The following is a 13,086-nucleotide window of genomic DNA, read 5'->3' as shown; positions in this document are numbered from 1 at the left end:
CTGCTGGTGTCAGATTATAACTAGCCTATAGATCCCTATTTTCTCTCTCCCTCCTTTCTTGAACAGCGGGGTCACATTTGTTACCTTCCAATTCATGGTGTCCGTCTAGAATCTAGGGAATTCTGGAAGATAAAAACAATGTATCCACTATCTCTGCAGCCACCTCTTTTAAAACCCTAGAATGTGGGCTATCAGGTCCAGTGGTTTTTTCCTCCAATAACACTTTTAATATTAATTACTTCACGTTCCTCACTTTCATTAGACCCTTAGTTCTCCATAATTTCTGCTGTTTTTTGTCTCTTCTACTGTGAAGACAGACACAAAATATTTGTTGAAAGTCTCTGCCATTTCTTTATTCCCATTATAACTTCTCCTGTCTCTGCCTCCTAACGGACACTTACTTTTGCCAATCTCTTCCTTTTTACATATTGTAAAAGCTTTTTCAATCTGTTTTTATATTTCTTGCTAGTTTACTCTTGTCATCTATTTTCTCCCTCTTTATCAATTTCTTGTTCATCCCTTGCTGATTTTTAAACCCCTCCCAATCCTCAAGCTTACTACTCTGGCAACATTGTAAGCCGCCTCTTTTAATCTAGTACTATTCTTAACTTCTCTAGTTAGCCATGGCTGTACCACTTCTCCAGTGGAGTTTTTATTCCTCAAGGGGATGTATATTTGTTGAGAATTGTGAATTATTTCTTTAAATATTTGCCAATGCTTAACTACAATCACATTGTAAAGTCTAATTTTCCAATCTATCTCAACCAACTCGCCTTTCATACCATTGTTATTGGCTTTGTTCAAATTTAGAACCCTAATTTCAGACTCGACCAGGCGCCACACAAACTTAATATGAAATTCTATCATATTGTGATCACTCTTTCCCCAGAGGTTCCTTTACTATAAGATTATTAATTAACCCAGACTCATTACACAATACTAGATCTAAAATAGCCTATTCCCTCGTTGGTTCCTTGACCTATTGTCAGGGATATGCTGGATGGACCAATATGTTTTGACCTGTCGGTTTGTATTTTGTATTACATAGCCAAACGCAACAGCCAAGGTCCCACATATCGCAAATAATTGAATGACCGAGTAATTTGTTTTTGCTTTTCTGCTAACTTAGTTGTGATGGTTAATAAAGCAAATTTGCAATGAATTATATAAGTAAAGAATTTTCATTGCTGTACACTTTCTTAATTAACATATTTAAATAGAATAATTCTCAATGCAATTGCTCTGAAAGAGTTTTGATTTTGGAAACCTGGGCTTAGTATTTTGATCAGATGGTTCTCCTGCCATAACTTGCAAATTTGACCCTGTAGTTTTTTTTACATTATTGACTTTAGCATGCATGAAATTTAGCAGTTTCTATATATAACACTGGAGGGCAGTAGTACTCTTTTGACATTCCAGTGCAATCACTTTAATTACAGAAATAACTACAGTATAAACAAACACCTCACAGTAAAAATTGTTCTCTGAAGGAAGGTCTTTTACTCCTATACAAGCCTAATTTATCTGATTTTCATTTGTAGTAGCCTGGATTTAAAAAAAAAAATCACTTGGGTGCAGCAGCCTCTCGTGGGTCCTTGTGTATTATGCACTGATACCTGCTATGAATACTAATCTGAGGTTTTTCCAAATGACTAAGCAAGTCTCCAACAAAAGAAAGTTCTGTTTACCGAATTTAGTAATGTAAGGTTGCAAGGTCAAGAATATGAACTGGGGCAAAGGGGGGAAAAGCAAACTCCTGATAAGAGAATTGATAATCTTTTCATAGCAAATTTGATATATATGCTGGATATGTCCAAGTATCCAGTTTGGTGAACAGGAAAATTGCTGTAACTTCCTTTTGTCCCTGGTCATAAGTGTAAGATAATTACTTTATCCTCTTTACAAGATAAGGAATCCTCTTCATAAGATCATCTTGTACAGTGTAGCTGTTGCTGGGAATGCTTCTATCGATTAGAATGTCTTCTGATATGAGCGGGTGGTTATATTTACCAAGAAATAGTAGTACAGCCTCGGGACTGTGACTGCTCTGGATTCTGTGTATTTCCGGACTTCGGAACATCTTTATGATGTCCCAAATCCAGAAACGCCCAAGCCCAGGTTCATGGATTTCTAGACATTGGGACATCTTTCTGACATTCCGAGTCTGAAAATGCCTAGTGGTGAGGTAAGGTGCCGTGGTAAGGAGCGAGGAGGGGGCGGGCCGACGTAAGGAACGAGCGGGCAGCCTGAGGTAAGGAATGGGTAGGGGGCGAGGGAAGGACCAGGGCAGGCGGCGGGCCCTGGGGAATCTGCGGTAGCCCGAAGCAGGCGAGTCCAGTAGCGGTGGCGGGTCCCGATTCAGGAACATATTCCGGACAACCCCGCCATGGATCCTCCCGGTGTCTGGATTCTGGAACAGTACGGATTCCGGAACTCCAGATACTCAACGCTGAACCTGTAATTTAAATGGTCTTTGTTTAAGAGCATGACCGAATATGCCTTCCTTGTGGAATAGCAAGAAAGGCTTGGTAAGATAATGCAGTATTTCCTGCACTTAAAAAATCACTGTTGCTGTTGTTAAATCAACATGGTATATGCACAAATATGTTTAAGTAATATGCCATAGCCCTCTCTGAAGAACTTAAAGAAAGCTCTTTCAAAGAGCCAGCCAAGGCTCAATTGACTGCCGCCTTTTGTGATGTAGGATTCTGTGAAAGAGTGGAACCTGTATGATCCTATTAAGTCACAAGGATACTATTTTTAGCTTCAGTTCCATAGCAACATATAAGAACATAAGAAATAGGAGCAGGAGTAGGCCATACGGCCCCTCGAGCCTGCTCCCCCATTTAATAAGATCATGGCTGATCTTATCATGGACTCGGCTCTGCTTCCCCGCCTGCTCCCCTTATCCCCTTATCATTTAAGAAACTGTCTATTTGTGACTTAAATGTATTCAATGTAGAAGCTTCCACAGCTTTGAGGCAGTGAATTCCACAGATTAACAACCCTCAGAAGAAATTTCTCCTCATCTCTGTTATAAATGGGCGGCCCCTTATTCTAAGATCATGCCCTTTAGTTTTAGTCTCCCCCATCAGTGGAAACATCCTCTCTGCGTCCACCTTGTCAAGCCCCCTCATAATCTTACACATTTTGCTAGATCACCTCTCATTCTTCTGAATTCCAATGAGTAGAGGCCCAACCTATTCAACCTTTCCTCATAAGTCAACCCCCTCATCCCCAGAATCAACCTAGTGAACCTTCTCTGAACTGCCTCCAAAGCAAGTATATCCTTTCGTAAATATGGAAACCAAAACTGCACGCAGTATTCCAGGTGTGTCCTCACCAATACCTTATATAGCTGTAACAAGACTTCCCTGCTTTTATACTCCATCCCCTTTGCAATAAAGACCAAGATAATACCATTGGCCTTCCTGATCACTTGCTGTATCTGCATACTATCCTTTTGTGTTTCATGCACAAGTACCCCCAGGTCCTGCTGTACTGTAGCACTTTGCAATCTTTCTCCACAGCCCTGCCCACAATCTTAAGTTAAATGCTGCAGGATTTACAACTTGTAATAGAAGGACATTGTTCAGTTAATTCTAATTCGAAGGCAAGCTATTCTTTCATGAATGAAAAATAGAGATATTCGGGAAAATATTTCAAACTTTAATCTCTCCCAATGAGAAATTACTAATTAACTTGAGAGTTCAGTGGGCGGCGGGCCGAGATAAGGAGCAGGGAGTCCGGCGGGCAGCGGGCCCTGGGGAGTCGGCGGCAGCCCAAGGTGGGGAGAGGTCGGCGGTGGCCCGAGGCGGGTGAGTCCAGCAACAGAGTGGTGGTCTCTGATTTCTTCAAGCCTGATTATTTTGGTAGGAAGTGTGATGGTGTCCAGAGTTTTTCATTATTAGAGGTAAATAGCCTACTTCCATGTTCACATAATCCAGAAAACTTGCCAAAAACTGACTTGAGCAGCCCAACTGTGAAATATGTGTTTGTGTGCCAAAGATGAAACTGTGACCCGTGACGTTTTGACCAGAAGCTGAGTACTCCAGCACCTGTGCTATTCGGCTCGGTCTGTGCTGCATTTACCATGCAACCCTGCTCCAATTTTTATTAGGCCTACTGGGTCTCCTGTAGCATTGGTTATTGATCGAGGATTTGTTTTATGGAATAATATCAGGACTACTGATTTATAGGGGCTGACATTCAAGGTCTGAGACCCGTTAATGCCTGTTTGTGGAGGCCATTCCTAAAAATCGAATGGCCACCGCTTTGGGGTCAACATGCCGACCCGACTTAAATTCAGATCGGGGAATTTTCGGCCTGGACCCCAACCCGCCCGAGTGGTTGCCCCGCCAATGAAAACAATAAAAAAAAAAGCAATAAAAATAATTACCCATCGATTTTCACCTGAATCCATTGATCCCCCCCCCCCCCCACCACCCCCACCACGCGGTGTCCCCGACAGATTTTTCTGCCGGTGCACCATCTCCGCACTGAGTGCGGCCCGGCAGCACGGCCGCCCTTAAAGGGGATGCCCCACTGCCGCGGCGCCAATGGAAAAATTTTTGCTGGCTGATTTGCTGATCGGCCGGCAAAATACTGCCCCTGGGTACAGCCGGGCCGCCAACGGGCAGCCTGGCACCCCCTCTAGTGCCAGGCCACTGGTCCGTCCGAAACCCTCCCTGGTGGCCCAGTGGTCAAAGTTTAAAAAAATGATAGATTCTCTCCCCTTTAACGGAGGGGAGAGAGCGTGGTGACTCTCACGCACTGTGACGTCATTACAACTCCACCGCTGATTGAGAGCGGCGGAAGCTCCGACCGACCCATTTTCAGCTTTGAAAAAATTTTCAAGTCCTGAAAATGGATCTACTTACCGTACCAGGAGTTCCAGCGGTAAGTGCCACTCCAAAAATCATCGGTGCGCCAGCTTTCTGATGCACCTGAATTTCGACCTCATAGTGAATACGTGAAATTGTGGTTTTATTAAAGTAGTGTGGAGTGTTGGCATTCTTTTACAGTTCAATTTTGTGTTGATGCTTATCTTAGTGTAAATTGATTAACCTGTTTAGTTATGTACTGTATTTTATGCATTACCTTTTTTAAAGTCCACAATCCATATCAAGATGGAGGGAAGATGTTCCAAGTGGTAGGTAGGCGGCAGGCCAGTAGAAGTACTGAGGGTGAAGGTGTTTTCATGTGGATTGGGAGGCTAGTTTGTAAGAATGGTGGAATGTAAGAGGAGCTTTGGGATGTGGAAGTTTGGAGGCAACAATTCATTAGGCCTTGGAATAGTGGTAGGGGTTTTTTGAGTCTTGGGGCTAGAATTTGCACTACATCCTGGTTTCTCGGTGGCATTGGTTGGTTTGGGCGAAAACCGGTTCGTCAAATTTCCATAGAGCTCTGCCGGCTGGTTTGAAATATTGCTGGGGAGCGACTGCGAGCGTGCACCACCAAAAAACTGCTCTCGCCCGAGTTTTGACTCAACGGTGACCCGTAGATAAGTTTTTAAAAAAAAAACGGCCACGAGAAGCAGCGGGAGCTGGGCGGTAGGTAAGTAGCCCTGCAAAAAAAGGTAAGTTAATGGGTTTTTAATTTTAAAATTCTTTTACAGTGATTAAGGTGAAACGGATCCTGAGAATGTGTTCAGATTTTTTTAATTTTATGCTTTCAGAAAAAAAATCTTGTTTTCGCCCCTCCTAAGCCGAACCCGTAGCCTTGGTCTAAATTTTAGTAATTACCGACCATTTTGTTTAAGAACCGCCCAATTGGCCCAAGGTTGCGTTTCCGCCGTGAATCGGGATGAAAGGTCCATTTTTTTTTTGCTGGGCGGAATTTTTTCCTTTTTTTGTGCAATTTTTCACCCATGGTAATTTTAAAATCTTAGTGGTATTTTGGATGCCAACCTGGCACTGGCGGATTTTTTGGAAATTCTAGCCCTTGGTGTGATGGGGGTTAGTGACGTGTGACAGTTGTTGAGGTTGGTCTTGGGCTGTGGCACCACTGCGACAATGGTGGATGGGGTGTGGGGGAGTGAGTTTTCTTGGCGTGAGAGTACTGGGAAGTATTCCTGGTGGATGGGAGAAGTTATGGGGGCGGGGGAGGGAAAGAGTGGCACTGAGAAGTGGTATTGCCACATTCATGGCTGTCACCTGGAAATGCTGAGTTCTTGAAAGCAGTTTCTGCTTTTTAAAGAGCTTAAAGCTAGTGTGTTTTTAGGGCTTCAGCAGATATTTCCCTCTTGCTGAGCACCAAGACCACGCCTGTAAATGAACCATCATTCTAGTGAGCCTGCCTGTGACTATATATACCTAAAACCTGAATGTAGCATTGCTAAAGAAGGGTCAAACTGAGCTCTTAATTTGTTGAATTGATAGCAGAAGAGAAACGCTGTTCTCTCTCTATGCCGTAGGGTACAGAGAAACATAGGAAATGGGTGCAGGAGTAGGCTATTCGGCCCTTCGAGCCTGCACCACCATTCAATATGATCATGGCTGATCATGCAACTTCAGTACCCCATTCATGCTTTCTCTCCATACCCCTTGATCCCTTTAGCCGTAAGGGCCACATCTAACTCCCTTTTGAATAAATCTAACAAACTGGCCTCAACAACACTCTGTGGTAGAAAATTCCATTTACACTGCATCTCTGCAATGACTTTAGCTTCACACAGGCACTAAACTGACTGTAAATCTGGAGTTAGTGCCCAACCTGACTCCTGAGTAGAGTGAGATTCCCTAGGGGGGGGGGGGGGGTTATTTTTGTCTGCGCTTTGACCCTGCAAATTCAGTGCGCTATTAAACCTGGTTTGCAAAGTTTTCAGGCATCTGTGGGACCCTGTGGGGACTTTTTAGACCTGCCTTATCTCCATTTAAATTTTTGGAGACGAACTCTCCACACTTATTGTTGTCTAAGCATCTACAAGTCTTTTTTTTATATCCAGACATATATAGTCCTAAACAGCACTATTAATGTTCCAGTCAGGCAGGAGTCGAGCAGCAGTGTAAATAGGGTTCTCTCAGCATTATTGTAAGTGTAAATGCACTCTACGGTTATAAATTGCAAATCAGGTTAAGTAAAAAGTAACAGAAATTTAATGCAGCAAAGGTTTCACTTGATTACAGAACATTTAAATGTATACCTTGTTGGATGCAAACAAATAAACTATGCAATACTGCACAGAACTTATTTTGTATTAAACCTGGACCAGCATCCACAACACTATTTATTTGAGACTTTGAGTTTGCAATCAAAACACATTTGCCTATGAACAATGCATTGTCTTTGAGTACTTCCTTCACAATGGCAATTTCCCATCACCTGCAGGGAAAAAGCACATGTGCTCAGGGTAAGTAAAAGTGGCAATTACAGTACTGTATAAATGCAGTATGCCCTTTAAATAAAGCTTTCACCAGTTTCATGGCTTGGCTGGGAATATGACTTTGGGAATTTCTTTGGTGCAGGATGGGGGAAGAATGATGTGCTGGAAGAATGATGTGTATGGGAGAGGTGGAAAGACTGGTCGTGGGGAAATAGGAAGTAGTAGTGGGGCAAACGTGATTTCTACAAGTCTCCAGCAGGCTTTGCTGCAGACAATAGCACCAGCTGCCAAAGTCACAGAGCTGGAAGAACTCCATGAGATGGAAGTATGATAAATAGGTAAGGTTGAGTGTGGTACAATGTTGGGCATGTCAGAAATAGCATGGAGGAAAATTCTTCTACACAATAAATGTATTACTAGCTGGAATTGCAGGCTATATGCAGTACTTTTAATATCTTAGTTGGTCTTCTATGATGGTGCTCCAGGTAATTTGGAGGATGGATTGGTTTATAACCAAGGTTGTGATGCCATGAAATTACAATGATTAATGATGACTAAATAAGTAACATTTGGGTAAACTTTCCACAAGCCCCTCACCGCCCGATTGTTGCCCAGAAAATACCGCTAAGCTTCATCAGTTAACGCCGGCAAAAGTTTCCACTAATTAGGTAATTAAAACCGCCCGCCCGAGAAAATGGTTCTTACACCAAGATTCTCAGCAGTTTCTGGCCGGTTACAGCCGAAAGTAGCAAACGGGCGGTTCCTAAAATTAAAAAAAAATGTAATCTGAGGTTGCGATTGGGCCTAGGGAAGGGGAAAAACTTGTTTTCACTTAAACAAAAAATAAGTTATAAAACATTCCCAAGGCACTTTTAATGTAGTCGTTTTAGAATTTTAAAAATAATTGCCTACCAGTGAATATGGCAAACGTGTTGCAGTTCTGTTGCAAAGGTACATAATATATTTTTAATGTTTATTTACATCTTCAGGTGTAAAGAGAAGAAATATGATTATCGAAACCTTCCCACCACATCTGTAGTAATAGCGTTTTATAATGAGGCCTGGTCAACACTCCTGCGGACAGTTCACAGCGTTCTTGATACTTCACCTGATATTCTGTTGAAGGAGCTCATCATAGTGGATGATTACAGTGACCGAGGTAGATATAATCTTGTCAGTTGCATTGTTTCTCTTATTTATTTGAATCACAGATGCGTACATGTACACACATTTGAATTCGACTTGTAAAGAAACTCATTAAAGATTTTATTTGAGTTATGTGCTCAGTCTTGGCTGAAACACTGGAAATTTAGAGTTTTCTCTTTCTCACCATATCATTTAGATCTAAAGATCAAGTAGCGGATGTGGTGATGTGCTTCTGCAGTCATTTTATTTATTTAGCTGCAAGTATTACTGATAAGAAATTCTGCAGTTTCTCTGTTTTATTTTTGTCTAAACAGAAATTATTTTCTGTAGATTTTTCTGGAGCTCCACCAAATGTATTCTGCATCCAGACACTACACTCACAAGAGCATAAGTATTAGGAGTAGACCATATGGTCCTTCAAGCATGCTCCACCATTTAATAAGATCATGGCTGATCGTCGACCTCAACTCCACCTTCCCATTTGATTCCCCTAGAGTCCAAAAATCTATCTCGCTCAGCCTTGAATATACTCAATGGCTCTGCATCCAAAGCCCTTTGAGGAAGAGAATTCCAAAGATTCACAAACCTGAGTGAAGAAATTCCTCAAATAGCCGACCCCTTATCCTGAGACTGTGTCCTCAAATTCTAGATACTCCAGCCAGAGGAAACAACCAGTCAGGATCTACCCTGTCAATCCCCCTCAGTGTCTTATGTTATCACCTCTCATTCTTCCAAACTCCAGAGAATATAGGCCCAATCTACTCGGTCTTTCTGCCTAGCATAACCCTCATTCCAGTGAACCTTCATTGCACTATCTCTAAGGCAAGTATGTCCTTCCTCATAAGGAGACCAAAACTGTGCACAGTACTCCAGGTGTGGTCTCGCCAAAGCCCTGTACAATTGTTGTAAAATTTACTCTTGTACTTCAATCCTCTTGCAATAAAGGCAAGATTCCATTTGCATTTTTTAATTGCTTGCTGTACCTGCATGCTAACTGTTTCCTGTATGAGGACACCTAAATCTCTGAGCACCAATATTTAATAGTTCCTCACCATTATATAATAGCTGAGGCCCAAGCTGCAACTGATCCTTGCAGCACCCCACTTGTTACAGCCTGGCAACTGCAAAATTACCCACTTCTCCTTATTCTCTGTTTTCTGTCCGTTAAGCAATCCTCTATTTGGAAATCCAAATATACGACATCCACTGGTTCCCCTTTACCCGTCCCACCCACCTGTGACAGAGACTGTGGCTCTCGTATTGGACTGTACAGCCACCAAAGAACTCACTTCAGGAGTGGAAGCAAGTCTTCTTCGATTCTGAGGGACTGCCGATGATGATGATGATTTATCCACCCTCCAAAAACTCTCATACATTTGTGCAACATGATTTCCTTTTCAGAAAACCATGCTGACACTGTCTAATCATATGATTTTCAAAGTGCCCTGATACCACTTGACAATGGATTCCAGCATTTTCCAGACGACCGATGTCTGGCTATACTGGCCTTTAGTTCCCTTTTTCTCTCTCCCTCCTTTCTTGGATAGTGGAGTTACATTTGCTACTTTCCAATCCGCTGGAACCTTTCTAGAATCGATAGACATTCTAAGACTTCAAGCAGCCAATCTTTTCTTTTTCCCAGCCCCTGCTATCTCTGAGTTCCAAGCCCTTAAAGCTCAGTGACTGCATCTGAAGTCTAGTTATGGTTGTGCAATTGCATTTGATCTGCTTAATCTGACCCTACTCAGCTTATGCTTTACCTTGCATTTGGCCAACTCTGGGCTTGACTTTGTACAAGAAGCAGTTGCATCACCACCTCGTCCAATCCTTAGAAAAGGGGCTATTGTTTATTGCAAATGTTCTGTTTGTCATTACTGTATTTGTATTTTGCTGCAAGTGATCTTTCTCCGAAGTTATTCTGTGAAATGCTATCGTTGGGATACATTGAAGTTAATTTGCAAAGTAATTTTAGAATGCATGTTTGAAAACTGATGTGCAAGACTGCAGGGCAGTGACCCAAATAATTTAGATTACATAAACAAAAGAGCAAAGCTTTCCTTTTTTGTCATCCAAACACTGAATACCGGACTGCCTTGACACTCGCTTCTAATTGCTATTAATAACCTGAAGTAAGTACTTCATGCAGGTTTTTGTGTTAAATGGAATGGATATATTTCTGTGCTGGGATATATTTATATGCTGGTATGCAACTTTTAGGGGTTTTCATTGAATGGATTGTTATGAAATAGTGTAATGACAGGTCAGGTTATTTAGTGCTTTTTGAAATTTCAAGTGTAGCAGCCCCCGGTGCTGCAGTCGGTCAGTAGAAAATGTTTTGTTTTATTAATTTTTTTAATTAATTTATTTTTTGCTTGATTTATTGATGTATTTATCATTTATTTTTGATGATGGCTCTTTATTTGGAAAACTGAAGTTTTTAATGTTTGTAAACTTCCCTTTAAGCCCCCCCCCCCCCCCCCCAATTCCCCACTCCTGATTTGCAACCTATGGCTGATTTTATGAGCGTACAAAAATCTACACCTACTCCATTCTAAGTTAGTTTGGAGTAAGTTTTCACTGTCTAAACTTTCAAAACGGGCGTAAGTGGCCGGGCACGCCACCTTTTGGGGAAAAAAAAGCTGTTCCAAACTGAAACTGTTCTGACTGACTAGAACTGGAGCAAGCTAAATGCCGAGAATTGCAATTTCTAAGATATTCCATTCGAAACCAGTTGCTCCAAAGAAACAGGAGCAACTCAGGCCGAAACTTGGCCCCATAAAAACTGACTGCAAAAGTTTCTACAAGTACGTAACAAGAAAAAGATTAGTGAAGACAAATGTAGGTCCTTATCGACAGAAACAGGAGAATTTGTAATGGGGAACAAGGAAGTGGCAGAACAATTAAATAAATACTTCGGTTCTGTCTTCATGGAAGAGGACACAAATAACTTCCCAGAAATGCTAGGGACCCAAGGGTCGAATGAGCAAAAGGAATTAAAGGAATTAAAGGAAATGATGATGATGATTAGTGAGAAAATAGTGCTGGAGAAACTAATGGGACTGAAGGCAGATAAATCCCCAGGGCCTGATGATCTGCATCCCAGAGTACTAAGAGGTAGCCATGGAAATAGTAGATGCATTGGTTGTCATCTTCAAAAATTCTATAGATTATGGAACAGTTCCTGCAGATTGGAGGGTGGCAAATGTAACCCCACTATTTAAAAAAGGAGGGAGAGAGAAAACAGGGAACTACAGTAGTAGGGAAAATGCTGGAGTCTATTATAAAGGATGTGATAACGGAACACTTAGACGGGATTAGACAAAGTCAACATGGATTTATGAAAGGAAAATAATGTTTGACAAACCTGGAGTTTTTTGAAGATGTAACTGATAAGATAGATAAGGGAGAACCAGTGGATGTAGTGTATTTGGATTTTCAGAAGACCTTTGATAAAGTCCCACATAAGAGATTAGTGTGCAAAAATTAAAGCACGTAGGATTGGGGGTGATGTATTGGCATGGATTGAAAATTGGTTAACTGACAGGAAACTGAGATTAGGAATAAACGAGTCTCTTTCGGGGCGGTGGGCAGTGACTAGTGGGGTACAGTGCTATATGTATGTATGTGGGTCGTGTAGTGTGTGCGTATGTATATGCATATACACACATTTTATGTATATATTTGTATATATGTATATATGAATGATTTGGATGAGGGAACCAAATGTAGTAATTCTAAGTTTGCTGATGAGACAAAACTAGGTGGAATTGAGAGTTGTGAGGAGGATGCAAAGACGCTGCAAGGCAATTTAGATAGGTTGAATGAGTGGGCAAACACAAGGCAGATGCAGTATAACGTGGATAAATGTGAAGTTACCCACTTTGGTAGGAAAAACATAAGGACAAAGTATTTAAATGGTGATGGCTTGGGAAGTGTTGATGTACAGAGGGACCTGGGTGTCCTTGTACACCAGTCATTGAAAGCAAACATGCAGATGCAGCAAGCAGTTAGGAGGGCAAATGGTATGTTGGCCTTCATTGCAAGAGGATTTTCAGTACAGGAGCAAGGATATCTTACTACAGTTATACAGGGCCTTGGTGAGACCACACCTGGAGTATTGTGTGCAGTTTTGGTCTCCTTATCCAAGAAAGGATATACCACACCTGGAGTATTGTGTGCAGTTTTGGTCTCCTTATCCAAGAAAGGATATACTTGCTATAGAGGGAATGTAGCGAAGGTTCACCTGACTGATTCCTGAGATGGCAGGACTGTTGTATGAGGAGAGATTGGGTCAACTAGACTTGTCTTCACTGGAGTTTAGAAGAATGAGAGGGGATCTCATTGAAACGTATAAAATTCTGACTGGGTTGGATAGACTTGATGCAGGGAGGATGTTTCCCCTGGCTGGGAAGTCTAGAACAAGGGGTCACAGTCTCAGGATACGGGATGGGAGAAATTTTTTCACTCGGAGCATGATGAACCTGTGAAATTCTCTACCACAGAAGGCTGTGGAGGTCAAGTCACTGAATATATTTAAGAGGGCGATAGATAGATTTCTAGAGGGAGTATGGGGAAAAAGTGGGAATATGGTGTTGAGATAGAGGATTAGCCATGAT

General features: G+C 41.8%; 1 protein-coding gene across 2 annotated transcripts in view; it reads left to right on the top strand.

The window, feature by feature from the left end:
- The window catches only part of galnt12 (UDP-N-acetyl-alpha-D-galactosamine:polypeptide N-acetylgalactosaminyltransferase 12), a 98,988-nt gene that overhangs the window by 21,340 nt on the left and 64,562 nt on the right, over window positions 1–13,086 (top strand). For both annotated transcript variants that reach the window (XM_070881089.1, XM_070881088.1), the window contains exon 2: window positions 8,314–8,483. In XM_070881089.1, the coding sequence (XP_070737190.1) occupies window positions 8,314–8,483 (170 nt within the window). The remainder of the gene's footprint in view (window positions 1–8,313; window positions 8,484–13,086) is intronic.

The sequence above is a fragment of the Pristiophorus japonicus genome, chromosome 5 (genome assembly GCF_044704955.1).
Source record: "Pristiophorus japonicus isolate sPriJap1 chromosome 5, sPriJap1.hap1, whole genome shotgun sequence".
Classification (NCBI taxonomy): Eukaryota; Metazoa; Chordata; class Chondrichthyes; family Pristiophoridae; genus Pristiophorus; species Pristiophorus japonicus.
The sequence above is the reverse complement of the archived record's forward strand: the minus strand, read 5'-3'. Positions and strand labels throughout refer to the sequence as shown.